The sequence below is a fragment of the Bombina bombina genome, chromosome 5 (assembly GCF_027579735.1).
Source record: "Bombina bombina isolate aBomBom1 chromosome 5, aBomBom1.pri, whole genome shotgun sequence".
Taxonomy (NCBI): domain Eukaryota; kingdom Metazoa; phylum Chordata; class Amphibia; order Anura; family Bombinatoridae; genus Bombina; species Bombina bombina.
The window spans coordinates 990391669-990407195 of NC_069503.1; the positions used below are offsets into that span (position 1 = coordinate 990391669).

General features: G+C 40.3%; 1 protein-coding gene across 4 annotated transcripts in view; it reads left to right on the top strand.

The window, feature by feature from the left end:
• The window catches only part of NDUFAF6 (NADH:ubiquinone oxidoreductase complex assembly factor 6), a 282057-nt gene that overhangs the window by 245921 nt on the left and 20609 nt on the right, over positions 1–15527 (top strand). For all 4 annotated transcript variants that reach the window (XM_053715218.1, XM_053715217.1, XM_053715219.1 and 1 more), the window contains one exon: positions 4538–4639. In XM_053715218.1, coding sequence (XP_053571193.1) covers positions 4538–4639 — 102 coding nt within the window. The remainder of the gene's footprint in view (positions 1–4537; positions 4640–15527) is intronic.

Here is a 15527-nt window from a genome sequence, read left to right on the forward strand (position 1 = left end):
ATAACAATCAGCCTTGAATACTAGAATATAAGCAAGTCTCCCCTGCACAAGCCATCATGCTTAGCAGGTAGATTTAATATCCAACATATATGTATTATAGGCAAAGTTGATACCCAACATAATAGTAATCCAATGTACTATTAAATATTTAGTCATATCTTATGATGTTATGGATACTAACATTTCCATGAAATTCAGTAGCCAATTCCCTACACTTTACCATCTACCTCATAGTAGGGGTGTTTTTTTCTCTTCCCATATTCCAGTGAAGATAATGACAGGTAATTTCAAATTGGTAGCACACAATGAAAAAGTGAACAATAGAAGACCTGGATAGGTTTTGACCTCCAAGTAGGCATGTTTTCTACTCACGTAAGTAACGGCAATTTGCGGCCCGGCACACCCCCTCTGAGAAAGCGTAATGTGAAACGCGACCGCATCATGGGGTTTTGTGTGTGTTTGTAAATTTTAGCGAGCTCTCTGCTCGACTTAACTCGTGGTTGAAAAATGTATGTTTGTTCGTCCAAAAATGGGTTATGGGATATAAGATACTAGCTTAAGGGCTTACCTAATAGTTATACACATTGGCTTAGCAATGGTTATTACTAAAGACTAAGGTCTTCTCTTCTAATTGATATTTCACCATAAGCAATCTGAGTCTGCATCCAATATACTATTAACCAGTAAGCCTGACAATCACTCCCAGTCTGTAACCTCCACAAAATATTGAACTAACATTACAGTCCCTACTTAATTAATTGTCGGCAGAGAAGTGTTTTTAAGTTTTTCTTGGCAGCATCTTTCCAGAAGTATATCGAGCTGTCTTAAAAAGTAACAAAATAAAAGTTATATATTATATTTTATATACACTGTGGTTCTTTGTGCCTGCAGCATTTTCTTTTTGTACCTATTTACTAATAGGTTTTTTGTATAAACTTGGAAAACAGTTCTCTTATCCCAGGTACCAGGGTAGAATTCCTGGGTACTATAATAGACTCCATATCCATGAGGATATTTCTAACAGATCAGAGATATTGCAAGGTACCTTCGGCATGTCTTGCCCTCTGGACCTCCTTGAGTCCCTCTGTGGCTCAGTGTATAGAGGTGATTGGTCTCATGGTGTCCTACATGGACACCATTCCTTTTTCCAAGTTCCGTCTGACCTTTACAACTGTACATGCCTGGGCAGTGGAACGGCAATCATTTAGATCTGTCTCAACAGATTGTATTAGACAGCCGGTCGAGAGAATCGCTCTCTTGATGGCTCTGTCCAGATCATCTTTTCCGAGGGACATGCTTCTTAAGACAATCCTGGGAGATTGTGACTACGGACACAAGCCTATCCGGATGGCGAGCTGTTTGGAGTTCCAGGAAGGCACAGGGGTTGCGGACTCAGGAGGAGTCCTCCCTCCCATTCAATATTTTGGCCACGGGGCAATCTTCAAGGCCTTGAAGGCTTGGCCACTTCTGGGTTCGTCCCAGTTTATCAGATTCCAATCAGACAATATAACCTCAGTGGCTTACATCAACCATTAGGGGGGGGACGAGAAGTTCCTTGGCGATGAAGGAAGTATCTCAGATTCTGGAGTGTGTGGAGGCCCACAGCTTTTCGCTGTCGGCAAACCACATTCCGGGTGTGGACAACTGGGAGATGTATTTTCTCAGCAGGCAATCCTTCCATCCAGGGGATTTGTCTCTCCATCCCGAGGTGTTTGCAGAGATATGCAGCAAGTGGGGGACACCGGAGATAGATTTCATGGTGTCCAGTCTCAATACCAAGCTACCCAGGTACGGGTTGAAGTCGAGGGATGCCCAAGTAGTGACCTGGAGGTTCAAACTCATATATCTTTTTCCTCCATTACCACTTCTTCCTCGAGTGGTGGCCCGCATCAAGCAGGAGCGTGTATCAGTAATCCTGATTGCTTTATCGTGGCCACGAAGGATGTAGTTCACGGATCTAGTGGGGATGTCCTCATCTCCTCGGTGGAAGTTACCTTGTCGAAGAGACCTGCTGATACAAGGTCCATTTGTTCATCAAATCTAGATTCTCTGAGGCTGACTGCGTTGAGATTGAACGCTTATTCTTAGCCAAGAGAGGTTTCTCTGAGAGTGCCATTGATACTCTCATTCAAGCTCATAAACCAGTTACTCTGCGTATCTACCACAAGGTGTGAAGAGCGTGGTTTTTCCTGGCACAGAGTTAAGGTTACCAGGATCTTATCTTTTCTCCAGGATGGGCTGGAGAAGGGCCTTTCTGCTAGTTCCCGGACAGAATTCAGCCCTGTCCGTTTTATTGCACAAGAGACTGGCTGAGCTTCCAGACGTGCAGTCCTTTGTTAAGGCTATGATTGGGATCAGACCTGTGTTTAGATCTGGGGCTCCTCCTTCGAGCCTAAATCTTGTTATTTGGGTTTTGCAACAGGTTCCGTTTGAGCCTCTGCATTCCATTGACATTAAATTATCTTGGAAGGTTCTCTTTTTATTGGCTATTGCCTCTTCGCGCAGAGTTTCTGAGATCTCTGCTTTGCAACGTGAGCCCCCTTTATCTCATTTTTCATGCAGGTAAGGCAGTTTTACGTACTAAATTAGGTTCTCTTCCTAAGGTTGTGTCGGATCGCAACATCAATCAGGAGATTGTGATTCCTTCCTTTTGTAATCCTTCATCGAAAGAATGCTTACTTCACAATTTGGATGTGGTTCGCGCCTTGAAGTTCTATCTTCAGGCTACTAAGGAGTTTAGACAATCTTCCTCTTTGTTTGTTGTCTATTCGGGGAAGCGTAAGGGGCAGAAGGCTACTTCGTCTTCCCTATCTTTTTGGTTAAGTTGTGTCATCTTAGATTACGAGACAGCGGAACATCGTCCTACTGAAAGGATAATGGCTCATTCAGCTAGAGCCTTTAAGAACGAGGCCTCTATGGATCAGATTTGTAAGGCAGCTACCTGGTCCTCCTTACATACTTTTTATAAAATTTTACAAGTTTGATGTTTTTGGGAGAAAAGTTTTGCAGGCTGTGGTGCCCTCAGAATAGGGTCCGCCTCTTTGTTTTTGTTCCCTCCCGTTATTCATTCAGTGTCCTCTGGAGCTTGGGTATAATTTTCCCAACAGTAAGGAATGAAGCCTATCTTAGGAAGGAAAACCTAATTTATGCTTACCAGATAAATTCCTTTCATTCTGGATAGGGAGAGTCCACGACCCCCGCCCGTTTTTACTTGTCTATGGGCGGTCCCCTATTATTTATTTTATTCTTCTGGCACCATTTATACCTAATGTTACTCCTACTTTTCCTTGTTCCCTCGGCAGAATGACTGGGGTAATGAGGAAGTGGGAGGGATATTTAAGCCTTTGGCTTGGGTGTGTCTGCCTCCTCCTGGTAGCCAGGTGTTGTATTTCCTAACAGTAAGGAATAAAGCCGTGGATTCTCCCTATCCGGAAGGAAAGGAATTTATCTGGTAAGCATAAATTATGTTTTTATACCCACTTGAATGTCAAGGATACTAAACTGGTTACTATTTTTTATTTAATTTGGAGGTCTGGCAAACAAATTTTAGCAATACTAATTAAAGGCACAGTAAAGTCATAATTAGACATTCATGATTTAGACAGATCATACAATTTTAAACAACTTTCCAATTTACTTATTTTATTTAATTAGCTTCCTTCTGTTATCCTTTGTTGAAAGGTTTATCTAGATGAACTCAGGAGCAGCAAATAACCTAGGTTCTAGCTGCTGATTGGTGGCTGCATATATATATATATATATATATATATATACACACCGATTGCCATTGGCTCACCAATGTGTTCAGTTAGAAACCAGTAGTACATTGCTGCTCCTTCAACAAATGATACCAAGAGAATGAAACAAATTGGGTAATAGAAGTAAACTGGAAAGTTGTTTAAAATTGTATGTTCTACCTAAATAAAATAAAAATTGGGTTTCATGTCCCTTTAAGACAGAAATATGTGTCTAATATTTCTTTACAAACATATTAACAATAATTTAGCTGTATGTAGTCCATTGATTCTGCTTGTACAACCTACAGTATGTGCATTGTACCATTATACAATCCCTATCTGTGCCTCCTCACCCTCTGTTATTGTGTATTTGCTAATAGATCATTAAAGTGACATAAAAAAATGATGCAGCACATACAGTGCTCAGTTTGGATAACTAAGTGGTTTGATAAAATTCTCAGGAGGGCTGCATTGTGGAATACCATTCTGAGGTTATAAAAGCCTGCTATCCATTTGTATCATAAAGGTTAATTGCCCGATTCACATGATTTGTGAGGCTGCAGCTATCTGTCTTATCAGTGACAATACCTCTCACTAGAAGAAATGTTTTACTCTTTTTTTAATGACTGAACAAACGCTTCTTTATGCCTCATCTAATGTGTACTAGGCAGCAGATTAATAGTTTATAATAGAAAGTGAAATTGAGCAGTAAAATCTATAATCTATGCTGTTGTGTGCTGATTGTCAGATGTGCCACTTGTTTAATCCTATCTGAACAGCGATTTGCTTTTTTTTTTCAGCATGGTGCTTCACAAGAAGATTTCATCAGAGGCAGCCAAGAGAGAATTGTCAAAGATGTTGTATTTGATATTGCTAGTCAAGCCCATGTCCATTTGGAACATGTACGTTTATTTTTGTTTCTATTCAATGTCTGGAAAACAAAATGAAATGTATTTATCCTGTATGTAGGTTAAAATGGATACAAAAAAAAAAATATATATATATATATATATATATATATACAGTATATATATATATATATATATATATATATATATACAGTATATATATATATATATATATATATATATACACAGTATATATATATATATATATATATATATACAGTATATATATATATATATCACATAATTTTCTTGCACGCTGTTGTAGAACCTTGTTCATGTTGGATCAGCAAATGTAAAGGAGCAAAAATGTTTTACTCTTTTACTCGTACGTAGCTAGCTGAACACATTGGGTAAATACTGAGAGAACAAAGCAAATTATATAATAGATGTAAATTGGAATGTTGCTTAAAATTGTATTCTCTATCTAAATCATGAAAGATTCATTTTCATTTTACTGTCCCTTTAACTTCCTGTAAGGCCTATAAAAACCAAGCCTGGGACATGCATAAAAAATATGTCAGACAATTCTTAATGTTTTTAAAATAAATTGACATCCTTTTTTTGGCATTTATTTTTCAATAGCCAAATTCCACCCACTATTTGCCTTATTTGCAGGAGCCAAACTACCAGGCTAGCCACGGTCATAGAGTTAGTATAGAATTAATTTATTTGCAGTTATCAGTTAAAGCCAAATAGGGACAGATATCTAGAAGAGCTAGCCTTGAGAAGTCAGCAGGTGCATTTAAATTTCTGAGTATTAGTGTTCAATTTTCAGAGCCAAATTACTTGAAATGGAGGCAAAACAAATAATGAAAATATATTGCAAAATAGTAGTTTTATGAATAAACACATTTTTATATACAAATCTCAAGGTGTTTACTGTTTATTTAAGTAAGGCATTGTCTTCATGGCCCACCTTGCTTTTGATGAGGATTTTTACTTACAGGAAACTTTAATCCTCATTAAGTATACTCTGGTAAGGAATTAATGTTTAACAGCTACTGCCTAAAGCCTTCGAACTCCGAAATGCCAGATGAACTGTGTCTGCTGCAGTGAAATTCTGTTAGAAGTATTACATCTAAATAAGCAGGTGTTCCAGAAGATAATTGTTTTGTGGTGGAAAGCTTGTGATGAATATATCTACAAGTTCAGATTGTAAATTGAATAAATTGTTTTCAAGAACATATATTAATTTCTCATTCCCCATCTTCAAAGTATTAAGGGAAACTATGAAGATGTAAATGCAGCTAATCCACACTGACCTAGAATACCCTGGGATTACAATAAAGGCTATTAGCTATTTTCTTTCTAAACAGGAATAGTCCACAGCTGCATTCATTAATTTTGGGATTACAGAACCTGGCCACCAGGAGGAGGCAAAGACACCCCAGCCAAAGGCTTCAAATACCTCCCCCACTTCCCTCATCCCCCAGTCGTTCTTTGCCTTTCGTCACATGAGGTTGGCTGAGAAGTGTCAGAAGTTCAAGTTAAGTCTCTTATGGAGGGTAGTACTCTTCGAAATGGGACTGGAGTTTTAAGTAGTCCTGTCAGCCTTTCAGTGAGAGCATGGATGAAGGTTAGAGTCCGGAGATGCAGGGGGAGTTCTTCTGCGAAACCATCTCGACTCATATTAACAGCTCCTTGGCAATCAGCGTTGACGAGTTTCGCTGCCTGCCTTTGTTCCTGTTTCACGACATAGATTCCGGTAAGATTGTTTCATTTTACTTCATTATGTGAATGTAATGTAAAGGTCGGGTCCCAGTGGGACCCCTTTTATCTTGAAATAAGGAATCATGGGTTAATATGCCCTAAGGGGGTTATTGAACAGGGGGGACTCTAATCATGTTTGTTATGTGGTTCTATCTGCTGAGGTGTAGTAATACTTTAGGCTCATGGCTTTTTGGAACAGTAACGGCCTTATCGTCATTTGGCGCGATCTTTAGATTGCGCGCTATTTTATGACTTGCACAGTGCACCTCATGACCGGGTGCAGTTATGTTGTTTTCACTTCCGTATGCTGACCGTGTGGCGACAGAGAGAGTCTGCTCGTGGGTTTCTGGTTCACAGGAGGTGGTGAGTGCCCCAGCCATTGGGGGTGTAGAGGTGTCAGTTACCGTTTATCATTTTTGTAATCCCATGATGGAGGATTCTGACTTTTTAGACACAGACGTCTCCGATGAGAATGCGTCTTGTGATGAATATGAAATGGCCCGGGTTATCCATGCCCATCAGTTATGTTCCGATTGCCATTCCAGAGTACTCTCTTCTCCAGATTCAGGGTCCTCAGAGTGCGTTGAGCCGTCCGCCCCCGAGGAAGTCCTGCGGGGCGCGTGTCCCAGAAACTTTCTTTGCTATGTAAGCAGGTGTCCCTTTGGTTTTTACTCCTTCTCCGGAAGGTCGCCAGTTTCCTCCAGAGGTTATGGCACGGTTCTGCATGGCCATATCTGCAGCCTTGACTCATTTGTATCTCCCAAGTAAAATATTTTTAAGATACTGTCCGTGTTCTGTCAACCAGGGCCCTCTGGGTGGGGGATTGCCCGATTCAGTTTGGCCTCCTGGGGAAGCTGGGGCCTCTGAGGCTTCAGGGGCCCCAACCTTGGGGCCGGAGTCATTTGTCGATCCGGCAAGGGATAATTTTGCCTTCCGTTATAGATTGGCACGTCTTCGTGTCCTACTAAGACATGTTTTGGCATTGCTAGAGGAACCCAGTCCTAGTGGGCCGAGGGATTCGAGGCCTTAGATGCTGGATGGCGACCTGGATAGACGTTTTGGGGATGATCTCCTTATTGTCTCCGTTTTTCTTTATTTTATGCTTCGGTTCCAGTTTTGAGCTTGGGTGAAGGGGGCGTTGCTGGTCCGGTTGGGCGTACCCCTCTTTTTCCCTTGGGCATTCATCCGCAGGTGCTGCCTTACTTTTATTTTAGATCCGGACAGGATGTATTTGATTTATTTGTATAAAGCTCTTGGTTGATACAACTTTCATTTTGAGAACGTTCTTTCTCTGGAACCGATACTTGCGATTTTGTGGTCGCATGGGCACTTCCTCTGAAGGTTAAGTCCAAGTTTATGTTTTCTAGTTTATATTATCAAGCCTTCGGGTTGATTTTTCTTGGACCTTAGACAGATCTGACGTGCTCTTAAACCAGACAGGTACTGGTCGGGCGCTGTCTGTTTCTTGGGTTCATGTCAATCTCATGGTGCTGATTAGCCTGTCGGCTTTCATTTTTAAAAAAAATAATAAAATATTAAGGCCTAGTGTTATGGACTCCGGACTCGGATCCTACAACAAAGTTTGGGGCCTGGGGCGTAGTTCCAACGCTTCTGGTAGGAGGGTTGTGTGCTCCGATATAGGTTGGGTTTTGCTGACAATATTGCTTGAGATGCGTGACCGACTGTTTCAGACGTCATTGTGGGTTCTAGGTCCCCAGAGGACTCGGGAACCGCGGTTTTTCATTCATAGGGAAGTCTGGAAATGTGATTGATTCCAGAGATTTAGTATCTGATTAAGTGGACGTTTGAGTCTTCACTTGTGGTATCTCCAGATGAAGATTCTTGTAGTCTAGTTGCATTCTTCTTGTGGTGGCAAGGTTTCCTTCCCTCCTGTTTTGGGTTGGGTAATTTGTTATGGAAGAGTGGACATGTTCTTCTTTTTATTAGTGTTTCGTTTGCTCTAGTGTGTGGAGTGCAGGGGTTTCTCTGCTGTTCTACCAGGAGCTGCAAGGCTCCCGTTGGTATTCCATTCAAGAATGTCGGGAGATTGATCCAGTAGGGATCTCTGGAGACTGTCGTCTGTTCAAGATAAACACTACCCCTTGTCATACCATGGTCTTTGACTCTCGGGTGCTACCCGTCGATCCTTTTGAAAATCTAGCCCTTCGGGCTTGAGAGTAGGAGGTCTGGGGTCAGGAAACTGACCATTTAGCCTTCCAGCGTGGGGTCAGGTCGTTAGGCCTGTTTTATGGATTACCTTGTGATCCAAGAGTACTAGTGGCTTTTTTCCTAAAACGGTCGGGATTTCTTTTCAGACTCTTGGGTTTGTGGATATTGCTCGGTATTTTACATCTAAGGACTTTAGATGGCGGGAGGCTCTGTATGGGTGCACTCCTAACCATAGGAGGCCGCTTATGGGTTCCTCATTTACTTCAGATCTTCGAATTGGTTCAGTTTTTTCAAGGACTCCGGATTAGGACCATGTCTCTTGCCTGAAAAGAGGGTATGAACGAAAGGGAGAATAGAGGCCCCATGAGATATCCAAAGAATTAATTAACTTAGAGCAACCCGAGGTCGCTGCAGGTCTACTGTCCAGGGAACAAACTACCTAGGAGGTCAAGGACCAGAAAATAAGTCCATAGTCAGGAGAAAACTTCACTAAGATGACTGGAAGGCCACCCTCAATCCCTGACACAGCACCAAACCGCCTATGGTGTACCAGAAAACCTGCGAGTTCCCCCTTGTAACCTAGACAAGACAAGACCCGTCAGGTTATGACAAGAAGAGACAGGAAACCGTCCAATCAGCATGTTAAAAAGAGCTTTCCAAGAGGGCACAGAGCCACCTAAGGCAAACTCTAGATGACCCTTCCACAGGCAACAAAGCCATCTTAAGCCATTGTGGGACTCATCCCACTGAAAAGTGCTGAAAAATCTCGACAACAGCTCACAACCAGAAAATCCCGGCATCCAAGGAGCAATCCATCCCGGCAACAGCCGCCGCCGGTAGAGAGATGGGCACTAAGAGTCGCCCAAACAAAGGGGAGGACAGATTCATAAAAGTAAACGGTCCATGCTGCAAAGCAGACTTATCCCCAACCTTCCTTCCAGGATAACGGTCCCAGCCCCAAGGCTAGTGAAAGACCTTTACAGACAAGAGTCTCAGGCCTTCGGAAGAAAAAGGAGGGATCTACGAGGCATCAAAGCCCCAGAGTAGAACTCTGACCGCTACTAAGAAATTAGCATGCTACCCTGAACCATGACAGAAACCTCATGCTCGGGTCCAAGGACCCCTACACTGCAGCCTTCCATAAGAAGAAACACTCCTCAAGAGAAGAAGCACTCTGACCCACAGCATTCCGAAACCAGAGGATACTGAGAACGCAAGAGAGGGAAGAGAACCCTACGAGGCAAGAAAGATAAGGACCCTTGAGCCCTTTACAGATACTGAGGTACCTCCAACTAAGGAGAACACGTAAAAATCCCTTCCCCACCCTAGGTGAGAAGAAGAAGATTAAACAACGGAAAACACCCTACTAGAGGCCAACCCTCGCCAATCTTGTTAGCCCAGTTGGATAACAACTGGAGCCTACTAGAAAGCACCAGATGTCCCAGCAGACAAGTAGGGACCCGTCAGAAAACCTCAAACTGAAGCCTCAGGATGATATTAATATCTCATAAGAGTCAGAAAAAATCCCTGCCCCTCCAAAGGGACACGCGGGAGAACCAAACCCTAAGGTTAGGCAGAACCGTCCATATCCTCTTTCCAGGCAAGAGACATGGTCCTAAGCCGGAGTCCTCGAAAAATCGGAACCAAACCAATTTGAAGATCTGAAGTCCCTGAGAAACCCATAAGCTGCCTCCTATGGTTAGGAGCGCACCCATACAGAGCCTTCCGCCATCTAAAGTCCATAGATGTAAAATACAGAGCAAGATCCTCAAACCCAAGAGTTTGAAAAGAAATCCCGACCGGTTTAGGAAAAAGCCACTAGAACCCTTGGATTACAAGGTAATCCATGAAACAGGCCTAATGAGCTGACCCCATGCTGGATGGTCCTTCAGATCTCCTGGGTTTCTCTACTATCCCTCTCGGGGGTTGATAGAGGGTTTTTTTGGGTTTGGAATGTGGGAGTTGTGTGCCGCAGGGCTGACTCCTCGGAGGCCTTATGCTCAGCAGACTCTAGGTCTGAGTGGTCTCTAGCACGGCTTTGCAGGTTGTGTAACTGATAAGAGGTTACCCGGGATCCGTTTTTCCCTTGTCGTTTTTTGTAGGGTGCCGGGGTAATTTCAGGCTGTGGTGCCTTTCGAAGGAGCTGCCTTTTTTTGTACTCACCCTTGGTTTGCATTCAGTGTCCTCTAGCTTGGGTATTGATTTCCCAAAAGTAATGAATGCAGCTGTGTACTCTTCCTGTTTAAGAAGAAAAACATAAATTATGCTTACCTGATCATTTTCTTTTCTTCTGACAGGAAGAGTCCACAGCTCTTAAATATATTTTTCTAGACAATTCCATTCCTTAATCCTTATCCAATAATGGAATACTTTGAGCAACGCTTTACTGAAGGAATTAAAAGTTATAAGCTTCATTAGTAATAATATATGGAAACACTTTTTAAATTGAAATTTACAGAAATAGAGAACATTAGTACCTTCTCTTTTGCTAGAACACATTTTGTAGTTTTAATGCAACACTTTTGTATATATATATATATATATATTAATTATTAATGTAGGCATTGAAGCTCTGTATAACATCTATGTCTTGGAATAACTTTTTTATTATCTATATTTATTATCTTGACCTTTCAGACACTGATAAGGATTAGATTGCAATGTTGGAATTTGTCTCTTCCTTGGAATTTACTTTTGTTTCTGCTAGTTTTCTAAACTATGATGGAGGTCTCTTTTTCAAATATGACCCTGAAGACCAATGTTCTACTTGTAATTGCTTTACCCAGAAGGTTTGCTTATTGTCATAAAAATAATTCATCTTGATACCAGTCCCAGAGTTCCTGCTAGTTACTACATTTTATATGGAATAGCAAATCACATTTCCTTTTTCCCATGAACCAAAGCAAAAATAAATAAATCATACTTTTCGTAATATGTCTGCAGATGTAGCTCTATAACAATAATCCAAATAGTTGTGATATATACTTCCAACAACACATATCTTGAGTTGATGTATTGTAGCCATTGCCTGTAGTGGTCACTCAAGTCTTGATATCCTCAGCTAGAGTAGTTGCACCAGAAAGTACAGCATCTACTTAAGGTAACACTGAATACATTTATTAAGCACTACAGATTAATGTCCAGCCTTCCTCTGACACTAGATCGGACACAACAATTGTAGCCCTTACTGTAGTCCCAGGGTATTGTAGGTCAGTGTGGATTAGCTGCAATTACTTCTTCATAGTTTTTCTTAATACTTTGAACATGGGGAATGAGAAATTAATATATGTTCTTGAAAACAATTTATTCAATTTACAATCTGGACTTTATTTCACTAGCTTTCTACCACAATATACTTATCTCCTGGAACACCTGCTTATTTAGATGTAATTCTTCTAACAGAATTTCACTGTAGCAGACACAGTTCATCTGGCATATTGGCCATATCATCTGGCATATAGGCAGTAACTGTTAAACATTAATTCCTTACCAGAGTATACTCATGAGGATTACAGGAATAAAGAATACAAGTACAATGTTTTTGCATTGATAATTTAAATATTTTTTTTAATGTTGGGGAAGTTTCTCTTTTTAACCACGCAGCAAAAGCACTTCATTTATGAAAGTGAAGATATGATTACTACACTTACATTTTCTTTGTAGTAATATGCTCATTTACAGCAAGCTAAAAAGGATCTTACAGAGCTGTAACATTTCAAAGAAGAAAAGCAAAATACAGGTCCTTCAATTTCAGATAGGTTTACATTTAATCGTACATAGCTTACTGTTACCTTGTGATGTTTTATATGATTAGTACCTGTATTCTTTAGCTGCATCCACTGAAGAATATGATATAGCTTCTCTCCTAGGGGACCAACCCACACAGAAGAAATTCACCTAAATATTTAAAGCCAATTAGAGTTATCAAAAATGGACTCATCTTTTACTTCTTTCCAAAAGCTCTTTATTTTCCTACAATCTATGTATGATCCCACCTGATTTCACTCATTTGTTTTGTTTATGTCATCTCAAGAGTAGAACATTTCTGCCTGAACAGCTAAGCAACACATTTAATTATCTCTAATATGTTTTCTTATATAGGACATAAAAATGTTATAATTCTACTTAATAAAACCGGTACTGTTGCATGTTTAAGATACCTTCAGGTATAGAAGAGTGAACTCCTGTTTACAGCCATGTAATGTGGTAACTATAATGGTGACAGAGAAAATGTATCCTCATAAAACAAGAACTAAATGTTTAGTTAAAGGCTATTTCAGGGTTTTTTTGTGACTCAATTCACAACCTTCAAACAAGAACAGTCGCACATTATCATTTGTGTTCATAGAGCTCCAGTTCATTTAGAAATGCCCTTGCCTTCCTTTCTGCATTGTTGATGTTTACTTACGGAATCGTCTTTCCTTGGGTTTCTTGCTCTACAGAAACATGCACAGCTTGGCCATGGTTTTTGTAAATCCTTTTTTTTTTTCTCATAGCACATATCTTGTCCTACGGAAAGTAAGGCAGTGAATGATATTGGTGTGTTTCATAACTTTTGAAAGTTACACACATTTGTTCTAACATTGTTTGATATACTGTATCTGTTTTGTGCCCACTTGACTTGTGCACCTGTTTACAGATTTACAATTGAGTATTTTCATTTGCATATAGGATTATCGTTAGTTTTATGAAGACCTATCAGGTTTGTGGTTAGGTTTAAAGGGACATTAAACACTTTGAGATTGTAATATAAAATGATAAATCATGTATATTAAAGTCTGCAATATGTTTTTATTATTTATTTTGTCCCCTTTTCCTGTAATTGCATTCTGAAATTGTGAGCTTTTCAGTTCCTGTTAGAAATAAAAGTGCAGAATACAGTTATATTCCACACAGCCACACTCTAGTGACTTATTTATAACTGTCTCTAATTGGCTACAGCAGAGAAAGTAACAGAAGTTACAACATGGCAGCTCCCATTGTTTTATAGACATTAAAACTTTACACTTACTTTGTCAATATTTAAACAACTAATACAATTTTAAAAATACATCTACATGTTATTCTCAGACTAATCTTTTCTTTGAATGCATCATTCTATCTAGCATTTATTTAGTGTTTAATGTCTCTTTAATATGAATCTACTTATGATTTACAGATGTTCTAACAAGTCTGGTTTTCTTGGCCTACAATTGCTAGGTGGCCTGCTGCACCCTCTGCCGAGGCTGAGCATGAGGCAATGCAACTTCCAGCATGCTGCTGCATTGGTGGAGTTATGCACAATCAACTGCAAATGTAGTTAGAAAACAAAGTTCAGTAAGATAGATGCTGCTTCATTTTCTTTCCTATGACATGGAGAGTCCACAACATCATTCCAATTACTAGTGGGATATTAAACTCCTGGCCAGCAGGAGGAGGCAAAGAGCACTCCAGCAAAGCTGTTAAGTGTAATTTCCCTTATCCATAATCCCCAGTCATTCTCTTTGACTCTGTCAATGGAGGATGTGCGAAGTTGGTGTCTGAAGATAGATGATCCTTTTATGGGTACTTTTTTCTGCAAGCAAGGTTTGGGGTCTAGCTGTGTCCACGTCAATCTCTTTAGTAAGAGTAGTGGTGGCTTTTAGCAGTTAGAACGCGGTGAGGTAGTCTTTGCTTTACTTCTAACATTTTGCTACCCCTTTGTAGAAAGCCAGGGTTGGTTACTCTGTTCTTTCTTTTACGACAGGTCCCTGACTGGGAGTAGAGTATGGGTCACACCTAAGTAGCTGTTACCTGCCCTTCAGCTGGATCCACAGGTAAGTGCATTTTCCTTCTAGGTACTGAAGTTTAGCACTTTAGAGGTATATCCTCTAGTGGATCTATTTTGGGACATAGATTATCTAATTATTATTTTTTTTAGATACATTCTTTTGGGAAGAGTTGCATGCACATTGTATGCTTAACTCAGGCATGTGGAGAGACTAAGGGGTTAATAATAAGCAGTATGGTTAAATTTAGCTTTATTTAGAAAAGTGTTTAAGAAGGGTTTGTCTCTATTGGGTTTATTGTTTAAAACGTATGGCAGATAGACTTTGGAGTCCGGAGATTTATTGGACTGTTGCGGCTAAGAATGTTTTAGTATTGAGCCTCTTAAAACAGGTGCTTTTAAACTGAAGAGCTTGTGTAGCAGTTTCTTTTTCCTCAGACCACTCACATTACTCTCCGCTCTTCCGTGTTTATGAGGAGCGGAGTTTAGTCAATTATTGAGTCTGGACTGTTGCGGCTAAGATTTCTGATGATCGGATCGTCTGTCAGGACTTGTGAATCTCTCTTCTCAGCTGGAGAGTTTCTGTTTCTTATCCTAGTGGGTTATTCAGTTCCCACTATGGTAGGAGCCTCAGGCACAAGGAGTTTTTTTTTAGAGACAGGTGCCGTTTTTTGATCTGATCCTCTGATCAGATTTTTTCTATCCAACGTTTGTTTCTGTTAATTTACTAGAACTGTAAATGCTATAAATTTTATAATAGTATAGTAATATTAATATTTTTTTGTGGAGCTGATATTTTCAGTTATGGAATCAGAAAAAGATTATATGGATAAATGTTTACTTTGTTTAGAAGTCCCAATTGTACTACCTATGCAATTTTGTTCCACATGCTTAGCTAAGACCTTAAAATATAAGGACAAATTAATTCATTGTGAACCTAATGTCTCTCAGGATATTGCTGTTCAGGATATGCCTCAGCTTTCTCCTCAAACGTCCCAAGCCTTATCAGTTTCGCATACAGTGCCTTGCATGTCCTCTCAACCTCCTGGGGGTGTTTATTTGCCAAGGGATTTTGCTGCACGGATAATGCACGGTATCGGCAGCTTTGTCAGCATTCCCTTCTTCAGGTAAGCGTAAGAGGAAATCTAAACATTTGTCTGCTAGTAAGGCTTCTGACCTCTCTAAATCTGCGCTGGTCAACCTTTCTCAATTGTCTGATGAGGAGAATACTTCAGTATCTTCTGAAGGTGAGATCTT